At 30.8% G+C, this 18,222-nt stretch overlaps 2 protein-coding genes across 7 annotated transcripts in view; both read left to right on the forward strand.

The window, feature by feature from the left end:
• Positions 1–2,215, forward strand: part of LOC132697841 (farnesyl pyrophosphate synthase) — a 111,687-nt gene extending 109,472 nt beyond the window's left edge. For all 5 annotated transcript variants that reach the window (XM_060663545.1, XM_060663553.1, XM_060663562.1 and 2 more), the window contains 4 exons: positions 53–204; positions 938–1,081; positions 1,222–1,372; positions 1,607–2,215. In XM_060663545.1, coding sequence (XP_060519528.1) covers positions 53–204; positions 938–1,081; positions 1,222–1,372; positions 1,607–1,942 — 783 coding nt within the window. In that variant the 3' untranslated portion in view covers positions 1,943–2,215. The remainder of the gene's footprint in view (positions 1–52; positions 205–937; positions 1,082–1,221; positions 1,373–1,606) is intronic.
• A 13,406-nt stretch (positions 2,216–15,621) lies between these two features.
• On the forward strand, positions 15,622–17,705 carry LOC132699716 (RNA-binding protein NOB1). 2 transcript variants are annotated; one of them, XM_060666586.1, is made up of 4 exons: positions 15,622–15,778; positions 15,832–16,059; positions 16,225–16,855; positions 16,966–17,705. In XM_060666586.1, exons 1-4 carry the CDS (start codon positions 15,713–15,715, stop codon positions 17,088–17,090), a joined length of 1,050 nt encoding a protein of 349 aa, XP_060522569.1. In that variant the 5' UTR covers positions 15,622–15,712; the 3' UTR covers positions 17,091–17,705. The 2 variants fall into 2 exon arrangements, with proteins under 2 accessions (XP_060522569.1, XP_060522560.1); XM_060666577.1 differs by having other exon boundaries at positions 15,832–16,164; positions 16,966–17,704.
• Positions 17,706–18,222: the final 517 nt, after the last annotated feature.

Consider the following 18,222-nt stretch of genomic DNA (forward strand, 5'->3'; position numbering starts at 1 on the left):
TAAAATTGATTCTACAGCACTATATATGTATGTATTGTATTGTTTGTTTCAGGTTCAAGGCTTCTTGGTAGTGGTGGACGACGTTCTGGATGAGTCGGAAACTCGCAGAGGTGTCGCATGTTGGTACCGCCAACCTGACGTAGGACTGTCAGCATTTAACGACGCCTTAATGGTGGAGAATGCTGTATATGCCCTTCTTAAGAAGTGAGTGACACAAAACCGCTAAAGTACAACTTATTAAGAACAAACAATCCTAAAAACAGGCATATTATTTAAGGTGGTAAATCTTTTAGCGCAAACAACATTATTTTACATTATTAACATTATTCATATATATGCATTATTCACATTCCTGAAAAACTAAAACAAGGAACGTGAGATCTCGATTATGGCTATAGTAGAATATTATCTATAGTCTAGAAATACCAACCCAAATTCAACGTTCCCAAATATTTCATAGCAATCTACTCCGGTGTTTTAGTTGCTTATTTAAAAATTTGGCGCTATTTTAAAATGATCAAATACAAGGTGATTAATATTAATACCAAAAACTTAAATGAAAAAATCTTTCTTTTTTTGGAGTCCACTTTCATAATTTTGTATTTGTTTTCTGGTACTTATTTTACATGTAGATTATGAATATACAGAAAGTAGAACTTTCCTCTTTGTTCTTCAGAAATTTGCCCCAAAACTAAATAGTTTTTGTAGTGTAACTTTTGATAATTATAATATGTTGCATACAAATTTTTTGAAGAAATATTGTAGCTTTTGAAGTTATTATTTATTTTGAATTTATTATTTGGTCAGTCAAAAATCACTAAAAATTTATAACATTTTTCTTGATTTTAAAACCGTTGTCAATTGTCTATGTCTATTCTTATTACATAACCATAAATGTGTGGAGGCACTGCTAACCACTACCTCCATATTGTTTCAGGCACTTTAGGGATCATCCCGCTTACCTGTTAATGATGGAACTCTTTCATGACGTTATATTTAAGACGGCGATGGGACAGAGTCTGGATTTGATGTGCATGGACAATAATGGAAAACCAAAATTAGATATGTTTACAATGCATAGGTGAAATGACTTTATTTTTCTACACACGTTTTGTTCAAATGTAAATTTGGAACCAATTTTTGAGTTCACATTTTAACTTTGAAGAAACTTTCTAAAATGGAATTTGACTATTATTAATGTAATAATATTGTAATTTTTAGATATACTTCGATTGTGAGGTATAAGACTGCATATTACAGTTTTCAAATGCCTGTGGCCCTAGCTATGTACTTGGCAAATTTGCACGATACTGAACAGCATAGACAGGCTAAAACAATCCTCTTGGAAATGGGGCAATTTTTCCAGATTCAGGTAATTTTTCCTTTTTTTTCTAATCGCAAATACTGTCAACTGACGATATGCAAACTTCAATATTACAACCTGTATATCATAGCAAAGCTTGCTCAGCCTTTTTAGTTTCACCTTTTTCGCCTTGTGTGTGAGACTGATAACAAAAATATCTTGGGGAAAATTTTCAACGTTCCCTAGTATATAGAAAGCTAGGAACAATATATTAGTCTACCTTTTATTTCTGTTTTCTTTCAGGACGACTTCTTGGATTGTTTTGGTGATTCCGCTATTATGGGCAAGAAAGGGACGGACATTGAAGACGGAAAATGTTCTTGGCTGGCTGTAGTAGCTCTTCAGAGAGCGAGTCCATCCCAAAGAAAAATAATGGAGGACCATTATGGAAAATCGGACCTCGAATCAGTCCAGGCAATACGACATCTATATGAAGAATTAAGTTTGCCAAATACTTACGCGATCTATGAGGAAGAAAGCTTTAATATTATTAAAACTCACATTCAACAAATTTCCAAAGGTTTGCCTCATAAATTGTTTTTTAAGATCATGGAACGTCTTTACAAACGAGAATGTTAGAGGAGTGATTAATAACATTTTATTTGTAAAGTTTGTAAAAGATTTGATTTGAATAATGTCTGTATTGCTAGTATTTTAATATTTAACCAACAATTCTGTCAACCTAGTATGTAGTAAGCATTAGTTTTTATTTTCCCTTTGTTCAGTCATCTTCACCTTGTACTCGGGTATGTTCCTTTATAGGTATTTTAATTTAATATATCCATATTATATTTAAAGTTTTTATAGATTTTTTACTGATATGATTTTTCTGTTTAAAGCAATAAATATTATGCTTGCTTCAATTTTTCTTTAATTTGTAGTAATTTCTAGAGAAGTAGCAGATGTCATTTGCCTTTGCCTATTCCAAATATATATATATATATATATATATATATATATATATATATATATATATATATATATATATATATATATATATATATATATATATATATATATATATATATATATATATATATATAATGTATATATACATCTGGCTATCTTAAAAAAATCTTTTACTACTTTTTTTTGTTCCGCTGTCCATGGAACCAGTTCTCGTTTTTTTGGAATGTGCAAGTTCCGTTTTTTTGTTTGTTTGATTTAATGTCTCATTTTTGTCTGCAAGAGTGGGATGCTCATTGATTTCATCTTCAATTGCAAACTGTTGGTCAGTTTCGTCTACGTCTTGTGGGTTTAATTCTTCTTCTAAATTTAAGTCAATTTCTTCCAATGTCTTTCCTTTGTACTTTCCCGCTTTGCCATTTTCCATGAGAAGTAACAGTTTCGCAATTGTTGCAGTTTAAAAAATGTCATCTGGAAGTCCATAATTTTGACTATATACATTTAAAGTGTGGCCCATAAATGTTGCCAATTGTTCAATTTCATTTTGTGACATATTAAAGACTTGTGATGTGGCCAAATGTTTCTTTAATTTAGTAGAAGTTAAAGCTCGTGGGTTTCTTGCTCCACATATTCTTTATGTATATCTCTGCTAAATAGAACAGGAACCCCTCTTCCCCTTTTCCCCTTATTACTATCCGTTTAAAACTTTTCAAAAGAATTCTTTCGGAAGTTGCAATGGCGTCCGACAATTCTTCGTAACTTTGATTATTTTTTCATCAGATAATGTAAAAGACGTCAGCTTCATTCTCTGCAATTCACCTACCCTCTTTCTATTAAGAAGCAATAACCCGCAAAACACCGTTTCCATCAAAACTGTATAATTTTTTAGACTATTGGAACCCTCTTTAATTTTTTTTCAGCTTCATTGCTCTTTTCAATTAAATATGTTTTAAGCAATTTTAAATCAGACGCAAAAGGTATTATTGTTGTCTTATTCCAAGTTTTAGTATTCAAGTCTCTAGCAGCTTGGATAGATATTTCATGTTTCCAATTACTTTCCAATAATCTCTTGAATATACTTACATTTGCTTCAGCCTCTGCAGCACTAACGTTTGGGTAGCAATATTTTCGCTTTATAAAATTTAATATTGCAATATCACAACAATCTTTTAAACTTGTAGAGATATTCATAGCAAAAGTGGGAGATATGTAAATATCATTTTGTGTATCATATTTCGCAATAATATTGACACTTCGAACAACATAATTCTGAGGATGCAACAAATCATACAAATTATTAATTTTTTATTGATTTTTTTTTACTCTGTTATGACCTTTGACAATTCCCTCATTTTCCGTGAGCAAATATTGACATGATGTTGTTCTCTATGAGTATTTAAATATCTTTCTCCAAAGTCGCAAATAAGAGAATCTTTTTTTGCAATAAATTAAATCAGAATTAATAATTCTCTTAGAAAGAAGCAAATTGTGTTCATTACTAGATGATTCTGTTTTCTCTGGTCAACTTTTTATATATCTCCAAAGTAATTTACATGAATAATGGCCATAGCAATATTTACATGCAGCGTAGCTTTCTTCAGACGTGTCAACATAGGTTCTGTGAACAGGCTTAACCATAGAATGAGAGTTTTTAATGTGATTTTCTCGCTTTCTTAAAGATGCAATAAGTCTTTTCCTTTCGATAGTTTTTGGCTTAAAAGTATGTATTTTTTGCACTTCAATTTCGAGCAAAATTTAACACATCAATTTCACAATAAAAGCAGAAATCTGGAAATCGAGTTATTTTATTTTTTCTTATAGTTTTGTTTGCCGAATGGAAAACGTTTGCAGTTGCAGGACTGGAAATTACTAAGTTCACTTCTTTCTTATCCTAAAAAGTAGAAATGAAATGAATAAAACATATTATAAATATTTAACAATACATATCACAATTATTCATTCTCTAAGTTATTTTGCTTTTAATTTACTATTTATTTTTTATAGTTCATGTCATAGTCGAAATTTGGAATAATTTTGCTTTTCCCGATAAATTATAAGCATTTACACTATTTTTTTTGTTTTTTGATTGTTTCATTTAAAATTTTTAGACTATGGAAGCTCAAAAACTTAACATTTCAATAAATTACTGTGAGAAACTATTTTAATCAACAATTGACAAATTATTTATTTAGAACCAGAAGCTATGCAAAGAAAAAGAAGTATTAGAACTTCAACGTTTTTGCTACACAGCAAAATGCTTAATCTTTTTCGTTATGTTCTAGAACCTAAAACGTTGAATTGAAATTCCATTTTATGTTGATATTGTTGCGACTGTCTTTTAAAACTAATCATTCGGTTTTTATTTACCTTAGATGATGTTAACAATAAGTTACTTGAACAGAACGGTTTAGAATCGGCAGATGTCTAGAATAAATAATTCATTTTGAATTGTAATTTAAATTGTAAACCATAGATTACCGAAACTAGAGAATATTTCAAATCAGTAACTTTATCTAATGAGTCGATATATTTGAATCTTGGTTCCTGCAAATAGTTAAGTGTTAAGGCGTAAAGGATAACATTTTCAAAGTTTTTAAAAGTTGACAAAAATGAAATGACAATCTTACAAGTTCGTTCGTCTTCGGAATTTGAGTCCGACGGATAATATGTGGGGCCTTCATCTGAGTTCGATGAGAATTCGAAATGATCTAAAATGATAATATAATTTCAATACAATCATATCTATAAACATGTCCTTTCTCCATAAAATCCCAAAATTCTTAAAACTGAATATCCACCTAACAAATTTCAACAAAATGCGATATATATATTGCTTAATGGTTTCAGTCTAATCAATGCTAAACTCGCTAATTAAAGTTAAGTTATTAGTTTTAATTTCAAATTTCAAAAGCAAAATGAAAGTAATTCAAATAACATTCGAATAATTTAAATGGTTATTCTGCATGAAAAAAGTTTTTTTTTTAATATGAACATATGTATATATCGTTTTCGAGATACAAGGTGCAATTTTTTTTCCGTTTGTAATAAATATTATTCAACACGACTTTTGGTTGCTTTGTAAACACCATATGCTCCTGTGCTGTGATTAGAATTGTTCTAAGTTTGCCATCCTGTATCTTGAAATTTATTTTCGGAATATGTTCATATGATTTTTTTTATTTATTCATGTAGAATCATTTCTTAAAGTAGTTATTTCCGGACACACATTTAGGAACGTTTAGTCATGAAATAAATACCCTGTTTATTAAAAAAAAATCTGGTTATTATTTAGTTATTACTTTAAACAATAGTTGTATATAATAGACTAAATTTTGCACTGACTGGTCATCCTGCGGAAGAGAAAACAAGCGTCAAAAAGAATTGAATTTTATTTTTTATTAAACTTCTGGATTCCTCCTGCGTCGGTTTTTGTCGAGTCGAACACTTCGAACACACGAACGAAGTGTTTTCGGAGCGCGAGCATTGAAGATGCCAAGTGAGATTTTGGCGAAACGTCTGCAGGATTCCAGTCGGAGTTCAACGAGCGAACGGATGATATCCCGGAATATAGTGTCATCACATTTTTCCATCCGTGAATCAATACGTGAGAATATATATATATATATATATATATATATATATATATATATATATATATATATATATATATATATATATATATATATATATATATATATATATATATATATATATATATATATATATATATATATATATATATATATATATATATATATATATATATATATATATATATATATATATATATATATATATATATATATATATATATATATATATATATATCACTTGGAATTTCTTCTTATATCGACCGTACTAAACTTATTTGAATTCAAAGGATATCGGGTAGCGGTCCGTGGTTAAAATAGAAAGCTCCTTTTTTCTTTAACACTCAATATTTCGTCAATTTATTTGTTGACTCCTTCAGGAGTGAACTAAAATTTAATGAAAACAACAGGTCAAACTATATAACAGACAATTAAAACAATCGTGAGAAATACTTACAAAATTAGAGTCTACCACATAGTTCCTCAAAAACCATACTTTACAGTTAAGGTAAATGAACGAAGCGACATAATGAAACAAACGGATAAACACTTAGTATACAATTCTTAATAATGGTAGGCAAAAGTTGCGCTAACGGGGGTAGCGAAAAAAACAAAAAAAAACAATCAAAAAAAAAAAACAATCGATCTAAATAATGACAAAAAAGGGGCATCAAAATAACCTACTCCGTGGATCAACAACGCAACGCGAATACGCTACTCGGTTGCCGAACATTACATTATCTGTGGTTTAACTGAAAAATGTTACAGTATATATTGCTTATTTGTTGTGTATCAGACTTGTAATTAATTGAATCTTTGTTTTTGTTAATATGGCACATTTCAAGAAACAATCGGGCTTTATAATTATTGATACATTGCAAAATTTTTGGATTGCTGTAGTCAAATTCATGTCCTGTTTTTATGTAATGCTCAATCACTGCACAAGTATTCTTATGAATACGGCAATCACTTTTGTCCTGTGTTAAACGTTGTTTTAACCACTGTGAGGTCTGTCCAATATAACAGCCTTGACAACCCAAACACGACAATCGATATATGACATTACAGTTATATAGTAGCGGAGTTGGATCTTTCACTCTAGAAAAAAGTTTAGAGACTTTTTCAGTATTATATTTAGCAATTTTTATTTCCTTGAATTCTTTGAAAATATTTATGATAGATTCTGTGAGGTTTTTAATATAAGGTGTCTTTCTGTAACACATCCGAGCGTCTGGTTCCTCTGTTGGACCCTCAAATGTGTTGGAGTTATAGATTAATCTCTTAAGTATATGTTTTGGATATCCGTTATTGACAAAAACGTTGAAAATTTTTTTCAGGTTATTTTGAACAAAACTGTCATGGCTCAAATGTGTAACTCTGTTTTTTATGCCTATAATTGTATTATATTTTTGGTTCTGTGGATGAGAGGAATAATAATTAATAAATCTACCTGAGGCAGTTTCTTTCTGGTACCAATCCAAAATAATTTCATTTTTGTTAGTTCTAATAACCTTGGTATCTAAGAAGGGGACATAGGAGTCTTTTTCATGTTCAATTGTGAATTGTAGGTTGGTGTTGAAAGAATTAAAAATACTCAAGGTTATATCTGTTTGGTCACATGGTACCGCACAAAGAAGATCGTCAACATATTTATAAATAAAAGGTAATTTGAAAGGTAATTTGGGTATAATTTGATCTAGTAAATGGTCCAATACTAGGGTAGCAATTATTGGACTGATGGGAGAACCCATTGGGGTACCAAAAATTTGTTTGTAGAATTTTGAATTGAAACTAAAATAGGTGTTATCAAAAATAAATTTTATAAGTTTGAAAAAAATTGTCTTTGTAAGATTAGTGTGTTCTTTTATCTTTTTCCATTCATTATCCAAAATCTGATTTACCAATTCGAGAGGAATATTAGTAAAGAGCGATACGACATCCAATGAAATCAAAACATAATTGTCGGGGAGTACGTAACCGCTGATCATGTTGGCAAAGTTAAATGAATCTTTTACATTATAGTCATTTGTGTTTGTAAACGTAGTTTTAAGGATATTAGCCATAAATCTCGATATGTTGTACGTAACAGAGTTAATCGAGCTTACTATTGGTGTCAGGGGGATATCTGTTTTATGGATCTTAGGCAAACAATACAACTTTGGAAAGGATGAATTATAGGTCGATAGTTGTTTACATTCACTGTCAGAAAGCTCTCTCTTTGTTTTTAATGATTTAATTATCCTATTGTAAGTTGATTGTATCGAAGTAGTAGGGTCGCGGTTAAGTCGTGTGTAGGTGGTCGAATCGTTTAATAATTCCATTGTTTTTTGAATATATGTGGTTTTGTCCATAGCAACAGTGCAACCACCCTTGTCCGCTTGCAGTATGTACAAGTCAGGATGTGCATTCAAAAAATGTTTAGCTTCTTTAAACATTGTGTAGAAGCGAGAAGAACCATTACTATTATTATTGTGCATGTAGTTTGTGAATGCATATGCAACTTTTGCCCTCTTTAGAATTGTCCGGTACAACATCAATAATATTTTCTATGTCAGCCAAAAAATTTGGATTTAGAAACTGATTATTATTGGCTGGTACGCTAAATTTGGGACCGAGTGATAAAAAGTCGGATATATTTTTTGGAATTTCAACACTAGAATAATTTTGGAACCATTTTTCATTGTTATAAAATAATACATTTTGCGTAGATTGACATTTAAGAAGCAAATTGAATTTTTTTATGTTAAACTTTTTTACTTTATTGAAAACCTTCTTGTATATGAGTTCTAATCTACTCTTATAATCTTGTATAATATTGATAGGTATCAAGTTAGTTATAGATTGCTTTATATTCTGGATTGATTTGTTAATTTTCGAAATAATGTTACATGTCATTTTTATCTCAAGGGACAATATTTTAAAACTAATGTCAGATATAAACCTGTCTATCCTGTTTGCTGTCGATATATCATTACCAACAATTAATAGTCCATGCATCTTCTTTCCACTATCTTGAATGTGTCTAGGTGTCAATCTAGATTTTCTGCAACGTAAGAGGAAAATTCTTCTATTATTGTTCCTTGCTAAACTTCTGTTCAAATTTGCCCACTGCTTCATCAACTTTACGGAGCGAAAACCATAGAGTTGTCCAATCACTTGATAAAAACCCATCATCAATACTAACACTTGGAATTTCTTCTTATATCGACCGTACTAAACTTATTTGAATTCAAAGGATATCGGGTAGCGGTCGGCGGTTAAAATAGAAAGCTCCTTTTTTCTTTAACACTCAATATTTCGTCAATTTATTTGTTGACTTCTTCAGGAGTGAACTAAAATTTAATGAAAACAACAGGTCACACTATATAACAGACAATTAAAACAATCGTGAGAAATACTTACAAAATCAGAGTCTACCACATAGTTCCTCAAAAACCATACTTTACAGTTAAGGTAAATGAACGAAGCGACATAATGAAACAAACGGATAAACACTTAGTATACAATTCTTAATAATGGTAGGCAAAAGTTGCGCTAACGGGGGTAGCGAAAAAAACAAAAAAAAACAATCAAAAAAAAACAATCGATCTAAATAATGACAAAAAAAGGGGCATCAAAATAACCTACTCCGTGGATCAACAACGCAACGCGAATACGCTACTCGGTGGCCGAACATTACATTATCTGTGGATTAACTGAAAAATGTTACAGTATATATTGCTTATTTGTTGTGTATCAGACTTGTAATTAATTGAATCTTTGTTTTTGTTAATATGGCACATTTCAAGAAACAATCGGGCTTTATAATTAGTGACACATTGCAAAATTTTTGGATTGCTGTAGTCAAATTCATGTCCTGTTTTTATGTAATGCTCAACCACTGCACAAGTATTCTTATGAATACGGCAATCACTTTTGTGTTAAACGTTGTTTTAACCACTGTGAGGTCTGTCCAATATAACAGCCTTGACAACCCAAACACGACAATCGATATATGACATTACAGTTATATAGTAGCGGAGTTGGATCTTTCACTCTAAAAAAATTTTAGAGACTTTTTCAGTATTATATCTAGCAATTTTTATTTCCTTGAATTCTTTGAAAATATTTATGATAGATTCTGTGAGGTTTTTAATATAAGGTATCTTTCTGTAACACATCCGAGCGTCTGGTTCCTCTGAAAAAAGGAGCTTTCTATTTTAACCACGGACCGCTACCCGATATCCTTTGAATTCAAATAAGTTTAGTACGGTCGATATAAGAAGAAATTCCAAGTGTTAGTATTGATGATGGGTTCTTATCAAGTGATTGGACAACTCTATGGTCTTCGCTCCGTAAAGTTGATGAAGCAGTGGGCAAATTTGAACAGAAGTTTAGCAAGGAACAATAATAGAAGAATTTTCCTCTTACGTTGCAGAAAATCTAGATTGACACCTAGACACATTCAAGATAGTGGAAAGAAGATGCATGGACTATTAATTGTTGGTAATGATATATCGACAGCAAACAGGATAGACAGGTTTATATCTGACATTAGTTTTAAAATATTGTCCCTTGAGATAAAAATGACATGTAACATTATTTCGAAAATTAACAAATCAATCCAGAATATAAAGTAATCTATAACTAACTTGATACCTATCAATATTATACAAGATTATAAGAGTAGATTAGAACTCATATACAATAAAGTAAAAAAGTTTAACATACAAAAATTCAATTTGCTTCTTAAATGTCAATCTACGCAAAATGTATTATTTTATAACAATAAAAAATGGTTCCAAAATTATTCTAGTGTTGAAATTCCAAAAAATATATCCGACTTTTTATCACTCGGTCCCAAATTTAGCGTACCAGCCAATAATAATCAGTTTCTAAATCAAAATTTTTTGGCTGACATAGAAAATATTATTGATGTTGTACCGGACAATTCTAAAGATATTATGAGGGCAAAAGTTGCAAACGCATTCACAAACTACATGCACAACAATAATAGTAATGGTTCTTCTCGCTTCTACACAATGTTTAAAGAAGCTAAACATTTTTTGAATGCACATCCTGACTTGTACATACTGCAAGCGGACAAGGGTGGTTGCACTGTTGCTATAGACAAAACCACATATATTCAAAAAACAATGGAATTATTAAACGATTCGACCACCTACACACGACTTAACCGCGACCCTACTACTTCGATACAATTAACTTACAATAGGATAATTAAATCATTAAAAACAAAGAGAGAGCTTTCTGACAGTGAATGTAAACAACTATCGATCTATAATTCATCCTTTCCAAAGTTGTATTGTTTGCCTAAGATCCATAAAACAGATATCCCCCTGAGACCAATAGTAAGCTCAATTAACTCTGTTACGTACAACATATCGAGATTTATGGCTAATATCCTTAAAACTACGTTTACAAACACAAATGACTATAATGTAAAAGATTCATTTAACTTTGCCAACATGATCAGCAGTTACGTACTCCCTGACAATTATGTTTTGATTTCATTGGATGTCGTATCGCTCTTTACTAATATTCCTCTCGAATTGGTAAATCAGATTTTGGATAATGAATGGAAAAAGATAAAAGAACACACTAATCTTACAAAGACAAATTTTTTCAAACTTATAAAATTTATTTTTGATAACACCTATTTTAGTTTCAATTCAAAATTCTACAAACAAATTTTTGGTACCCCAATGGGTTCTCCCATCAGTCCAATACTTGCTACCCTAGTATTGGACCATTTACTAGATCAAATTATACCCAAATTACCTTTCAAATTACCTTTTATTTATAAATATGTTGACGATCTTCTTTGTGCGGTACCATGTGACCAAACAGATATAACCTTGAGTATTTTTAATTCTTTCAACACCAACCTACAATTCACAATTGAACATGAAAAAGACTCCTATGTCCCCTTCTTAGGTACCAAGGTTATTAGAACTAACAAAAATGAAATTATTTTGGATTGGTACCAGAAAAAACTGCCTCAGGTAGGTTTATTAATTATTATTCCTCTCATCCACAGAACCAAAAATATAATACAATTATAGGCATAAAAAACAGAGTTACACATTTGAGCCATGAAAGTTTTGTTCAAAATAACCTGAAAAAAATTTTCAACGTTTTTGTCAATAACGGATATCCAAAACATATACTTAAGAGATTAATCTATAACTCCAACACATTTGACGGTCCAACAGAGGAACCAGACGCTCGGATGTGTTACAGAAAGATACCTTATATTAAAAACCTCACAGAATTTATCATAAATATTTTCAAAGAATTCAAGGAAATAAAAATTGCTAAATATAATACTGAAAAAGTCTCCAAACTTTTTTCTAGAGTGAAAGATCCAACTCCGCTACTATATAACTGTAATGTCATATATCGATTGTCGTGTTTGGGTTGTCAAGGCTGTTATATTGGACAGACCTCACAGTGGTTAAAACAACGTTTAACACAGCACAAAAGTGATTGCCGTATTCATAGGAATACTTGTGCAGTGGTTGAGCATTACATAAAAACAGGACATGAATTTGACTACAGCAATCCAAAAATTTTGCACTGTGTCAATAATTATAAAGCCCGATTGTTTCTTGAAATGTGCCATATTAACAAAAACTAAGATTCAATTAATTACAAGTCTGATACACAACAAATAAGCAATATATACTGTAACATTTTTCAGTTAAACCACAGATAATGTAATGTTCGGCCACCGAGTAGCGTATTCGCGTTGCGTTGTTGATCCACGGAGTAGGTTATTTTGATGCCCCTTTTTTTGTCATTATTTAGATCGATTGTTTTTTTTTTATTGTTTTTTTTTTGTTTTTTTCGCTACCCCCGTTAGCGCAACTTTTGCCTACCATTATTAAGAATTGTATACTAAGTGTTTATCCGTTTGTTTCATTATGTTGCTTCGTTGATTTACCTTAACTGTAAAGTATGGTTTTTGAGGAACTATGTGGTAGACTCTAATTTTGTAAGTATTTCTCACGATTGTTTTAATTGTCTGTTATATAGTTTGACCTGTTGTGTTCATTAAATTTTAGTTCACTCCTGAAGAAGTCAACAAATAAATTGACGAAATATTGTGTGTTAAAGAAAAAAGGAGCTTTCTATTTTAACCACGGACCGCTACCCGATATCCTTTGAATTCAAATATATATATATATATATATATATATATATATATATATATATATATATATATATATATATATATATATATATATATATATATATATATATATATATATATATATATATATGTATATGTAATAGAGGCCCTGGAAGGAGATTTGAAATTCCGTCTTGGCAATGGCAATGGCAGTTCTAATTGCGGCTTCCAACAACCAATATGGTCGCGGGCAGGTCGTCAATGTTTGGATGCTGCATTTTTACGGCAGTATTTTCTCAAATATGTCGAAATCCCATTAAATGTTTAGGCAAAAAGGGAATTAAGGTGTAGAAAGCGTTATTAAAAACATTAGCGACAAGTGCTGAGTTAATATTATGCTAAATTACAGGACACGAATCGGCGCCCTTAGTATAATTCTGTAAGTATGTTAGCGGTTTGGTTCTTTAAGCGCTATTTGCACAATTTTTTTTTTATTAAACTTATTGGTTTAACCTCTATTGAAAATTTAAATAAAGTGGAATTCACGAAATGTGACTCTAAAAAACCATTATGATATCAAAAATTGATTGGTGGCTACCGCAAAAAAATCCCCGTAAAAAATATTTATCAGCAATTGTTAAATGCTAAATATACATGTAGAAATTGCATTATGTCCACCGGGCTTTAAATACTAGTATTCATTCACACAATAACTTAGCTATATTTTATTGCAATCTGGATTCAAATGTAAAATTTTTTAGAAGATTACCACCTAAAAATTGGAAAAAAGAAGATGAAAGCAGTAAAAAAAAATATTTATAATATATTAAACTATTATTAATTATTAGTAGAATAACTAAAGCAAAAATGTAAATAACTGCAAATTCAAAACAAAATTTAAATCAGAAGCACTTTACTTGTTGCTAATATGTTACTATGCCTTAAGTTCTTTCTAAAAACTGATGACCGCTGGTTATTCTGTGCCAGGCGTCTCTATAACTTGTAATGTTGTGTTTACTACCACTGGAGATTAAGGATCTGCTGAAGAAATTATTATTTTGACTTGTTGGAAATAAAGTCCAAAAACGCCCCCCAATCAACAAAAATTTCTCTTATATTCAGGATGGAAAATTTTCAGTCACAAATTCTGCAGGAAAAATATCAATAAGTTGGTAATATATTACCAACAAAATAATATTTTTGAGAAATGTGGAATTATTTGATAAATTTTATCAGTCGGGTCAAAAAAAAAGGTACCATTTGGCACTCTAAATATGGGCTGTTAAGTACCATCGCCAAAGATAATGACCAAAAAACAAGTAACCCGATTTAAAACTGATAACAATATCTACCTAAAAAGCACTACACAACCTACTTTATGAAGTGTTTACCACCTTTCCCATAGCTTAAAGGGATGATGTGACCCTCACATATGCATATTCTATAAAGCTATCAGCCTCCCTAGCACCTTTTGGTAAAGTAAAAAATAAAAATGTAAATTGAATGACATTACATGGATATGTGATTATTATATCAAAACTAGGAGACAGACGTATATGCAAGTCTACAAAAAAAATGGGATAAAGGACGTGGATCAGTCCCATAACTGTCCAAAAACTTGTACTAAATAGTTATTCACACAAAGGAGGTAGGTGATAATTACGAGTCAATGAAATAGCTTACTCTAGAGCCACGCAAGGGTTGGGAAAATAGTCGAAGACTAAGTAAGATCCCTTCTTTTGAAGTTGTTCATACAATATTTTTTGCTACTCAAGTTGTCCCAAATCCAACAAGCAGATTTACAAAATCGGTATTTATTGATAGAACTGCAGATAGTTGGGGGTGACGCATGCGCAAAAAATCCACACCTTCTCTACGAGAATATCATAGCCACCTACGAGTCCTGCGACGCATCACGTTTTACCGTATAAGGGTCACTATATTGTCTTGTAGCTACATGATTTTGACATATATTAACATACCAGAAGGCAGGCAAACTTTTTAATGTGCTTCTCTATGACATACACATGAGGGCAACCAGAAAGTTTTTTTTATTTCTAGTTTTGATACATACAAAAAATCTACTCCCAAGGGTTTGCAAAATGTGGCAACGTTTGGGAATAATAAAAACTTGGATTTCCTTGCAATTTTGTCAATTCAGCTAATTGTAGTTTGACCGGGTCTATGGAATTAACCCCTAACCCCCGCTATAAATGCATGTGTCTTCATTTGACAAGATTTTAACAGAACAGTAAATATTGTTCAAATTTCAATTAATAAAAAAACATTCTCCATAAATAATACAATTTAATTATTTCAAACACTTTTTCATGTTGTCACAGAAGGGCAAAATAGCGGCATTCGCAATATTTCTTACAATCAGCCTTGCTCTGCTATAAAAAAAAACAAAATTCTTTTCATGCTTTTTTTTCGCTTTTTTATTTCTATAATTACATAGTAGGAAAATATAAGTACTGGGGTAACCATCCTTTTATTTACCGATGATGTTTTGTCGTGTAATTCAAATATCCTTCTAAGCTTTGACCGAATGGTTGTGGCGTTTTTCGAGAATAGAAGTAGACAAAAAGATGAAGAACTTAACCACAGACCACGAATATGACCTTACCTAAACTACTTTTTTTTGTCTATGTTTTCGGTTAACGTGGTGGCTAAAAATTATAAAAATAAAATACTTTTCAGTTATTTCAAAGTAGAGAGATGAAAAAATCTGTTGAATATCTCGTTGCTGATACTACAGCTTTTATACAGCAAGCACCATTACATGTAAGTAATTTTTTTTTCTTTACTATTTCCATTGTCCTCATAACCTTTTTTAGGAAGTTGCAGATGTTATTCTTACATGTCAAGAAGTACTAGACGAAATTACCAATAGGAGGCAGTTAAGAAGATTGGTTACATTGCCATTTGATCTAGTAATTAAAGAAGTTTTTCCAGACAATGTTAAATTAGTAACAGAATTTGCAAAGAAAACTGGTGATTACCCGAGCCTCTCTGCCACCGATATTAAAGTCATTTCTTTAACTTATCAACTACAAAAAGAAAAGGTTGGTACAAATCACCTAAGAAGTGAACCAATTTTGCAAAAACCCCTAGTAACCACAGAAAACCCAGATCCCGTGACATCTGACATTACTGGGTTTTTTGCACCAGTGAGTGAAAAAAATAACAGTAGAATTGATACTATCAGATCTAAATAAATTCTCTTTCAGAATGAAATAGACACAGATAATAAAGCTCAACAAAATAGCAAGAATTTGGATTCAATGTTAGCAGAAAATTTTGAAAAACTAGTTTGTGATGACAGTCAAGAGCAATTAAATGATTTGGATAGTGGTAACGATTACAATGAAAGTGGTTGGATCACTCCTTCTAATATATCTGTTGTCAAAACCCAATTGAATTCTCAACTTATGGAGGAAAAACATGTCCCAGTAGCCTGTATGACAACAGACTTTGCGATGCAAAATGTTTTGAAACAAATGAATCTAAACGTGGCAGCATTAAATGGCCACCTAATCAAACAATTAAAAACATATATTTTGAGGTGTTATGCTTGTTTTAAAACTACAAGTATTATGACAAAAAAATTTTGCCCGAAATGTGGCAATGACACTCTAAAGAAAGTAGCCATTTCTTTGGATGACAATGGTGAAATGAAGATCCACATTAATCTGCGAAGACCTTTAACTGCTCGTGGAAAAAAATTTAGTTTGCCAACAATAAAAGGAGGGAAACATCCAAATAACCCAATCTTAGTTGAGGATCAACCCATGCCTGATAATAAACCTACCAGACTTGCAAAAACAAAAACAAACCCCTTAGATGATGACTACATTGCAGGTAAATTATGAATTTATTTTGTAACAATTTTGGTTAATGTGTGTGACAAAATTATTTTTTGTTTAGAATATTGAAAAAGAAACATGTTGAAAGATTTTGTTAATTTTTAGGGTATTCTCCATTTGCTGTGCGTGACATTAACTCCAAATCAGCTCAATTGGGAATTAGACCTGGATCGGACCTTAAATATTGGATGAAACAAAATCCTAATGAGAGCAGAAAAAAAAAACATTAATATATATATATATATATATATATATATATATATATATATATATATATATATATATATATATATATACATACTGCATTACATACAATAGGTGGAATTATGGCAAAAATTGAAGTGGTTGTTATTTCTAGGTTAGACTTAAATTTATACATAATATACATGATTTTGAGTTCTCGAGCTAGTTTTTAAAAGCCTGTTCAAAGCAAACGGTGTGACTGGGATTGTACCAATAAAATTTTGGGTTAATAAACTATCGAAATAGGTCAGTAGGATGTATGGGTACTTATTTATAGAAAAATAAAACAAGGAGTTAAAAGAAATTTTATCATCTTATTACAAAAAAAGCTTTGTTTATCAAGGACGTAAAACAAAAAGCACCATGTATAATACTGAAGAGTATTATTATAATTAAAACATTACTGAAACAGGGTAGTTTAATAAATATTTCATTTCTCGCTGAACTTCAAAGTTACGGAAGTCTTTGGTAAATATAAAAATCTGTACTACAGTACTAGACATTCCCAAAAACATTTTTGCAAATGTGAAGTGCACCCTGTTTGATTTGTAGCTCTCAACATAGTTTATGCTATTTAAATCAAACTATCCCATCTTTTGTCGCTTTTCATTTACCGCCAATAATTTACCCCCAAAAATGGAAACTTTCAAGATCTTCGCCTATAAACGACACACCTTGTATATAATTCAAAAAATGCTTGAAGTAGAGGATATAGCCCTGGATCTACCAAGTTAGTTCATGCATTTTTGAAATAGAGTTAATGATTTTCGACAAAAAAAATTGAAACTATGCAATACGTTGTAACAGTCATCGCGTATGGATTGAGCTTCAAATAAAGCGACTTGCACATGGATTTTTCCAAATATCTCGAGCAGTGTATGTGATAAATACATTATGGTAGTTCTTGATGCAGCCTATAATACAGTTTAATTTAATGAACCATATTTTTTACAAATTTTGATTTACGGCTTATAATTTATTCTATAAAAGAACAATTTTTTAGTCTTATATTTACTTTATTTATTTATATGACAAATTTATCGGTTCACGTTTCGGTCAATTCGACCTTCATTACATCACCGCGATTATATGTCTTTTGTTGTTTTTACACTTTCATAA

Source organism: Cylas formicarius, unplaced genomic scaffold, assembly GCF_029955315.1.
Source record: "Cylas formicarius isolate icCylForm1 unplaced genomic scaffold, icCylForm1.1 PGA_scaffold_10__41_contigs__length_53128322, whole genome shotgun sequence".
NCBI classification, from domain to species: Eukaryota; Metazoa; Arthropoda; class Insecta; order Coleoptera; family Brentidae; genus Cylas; species Cylas formicarius.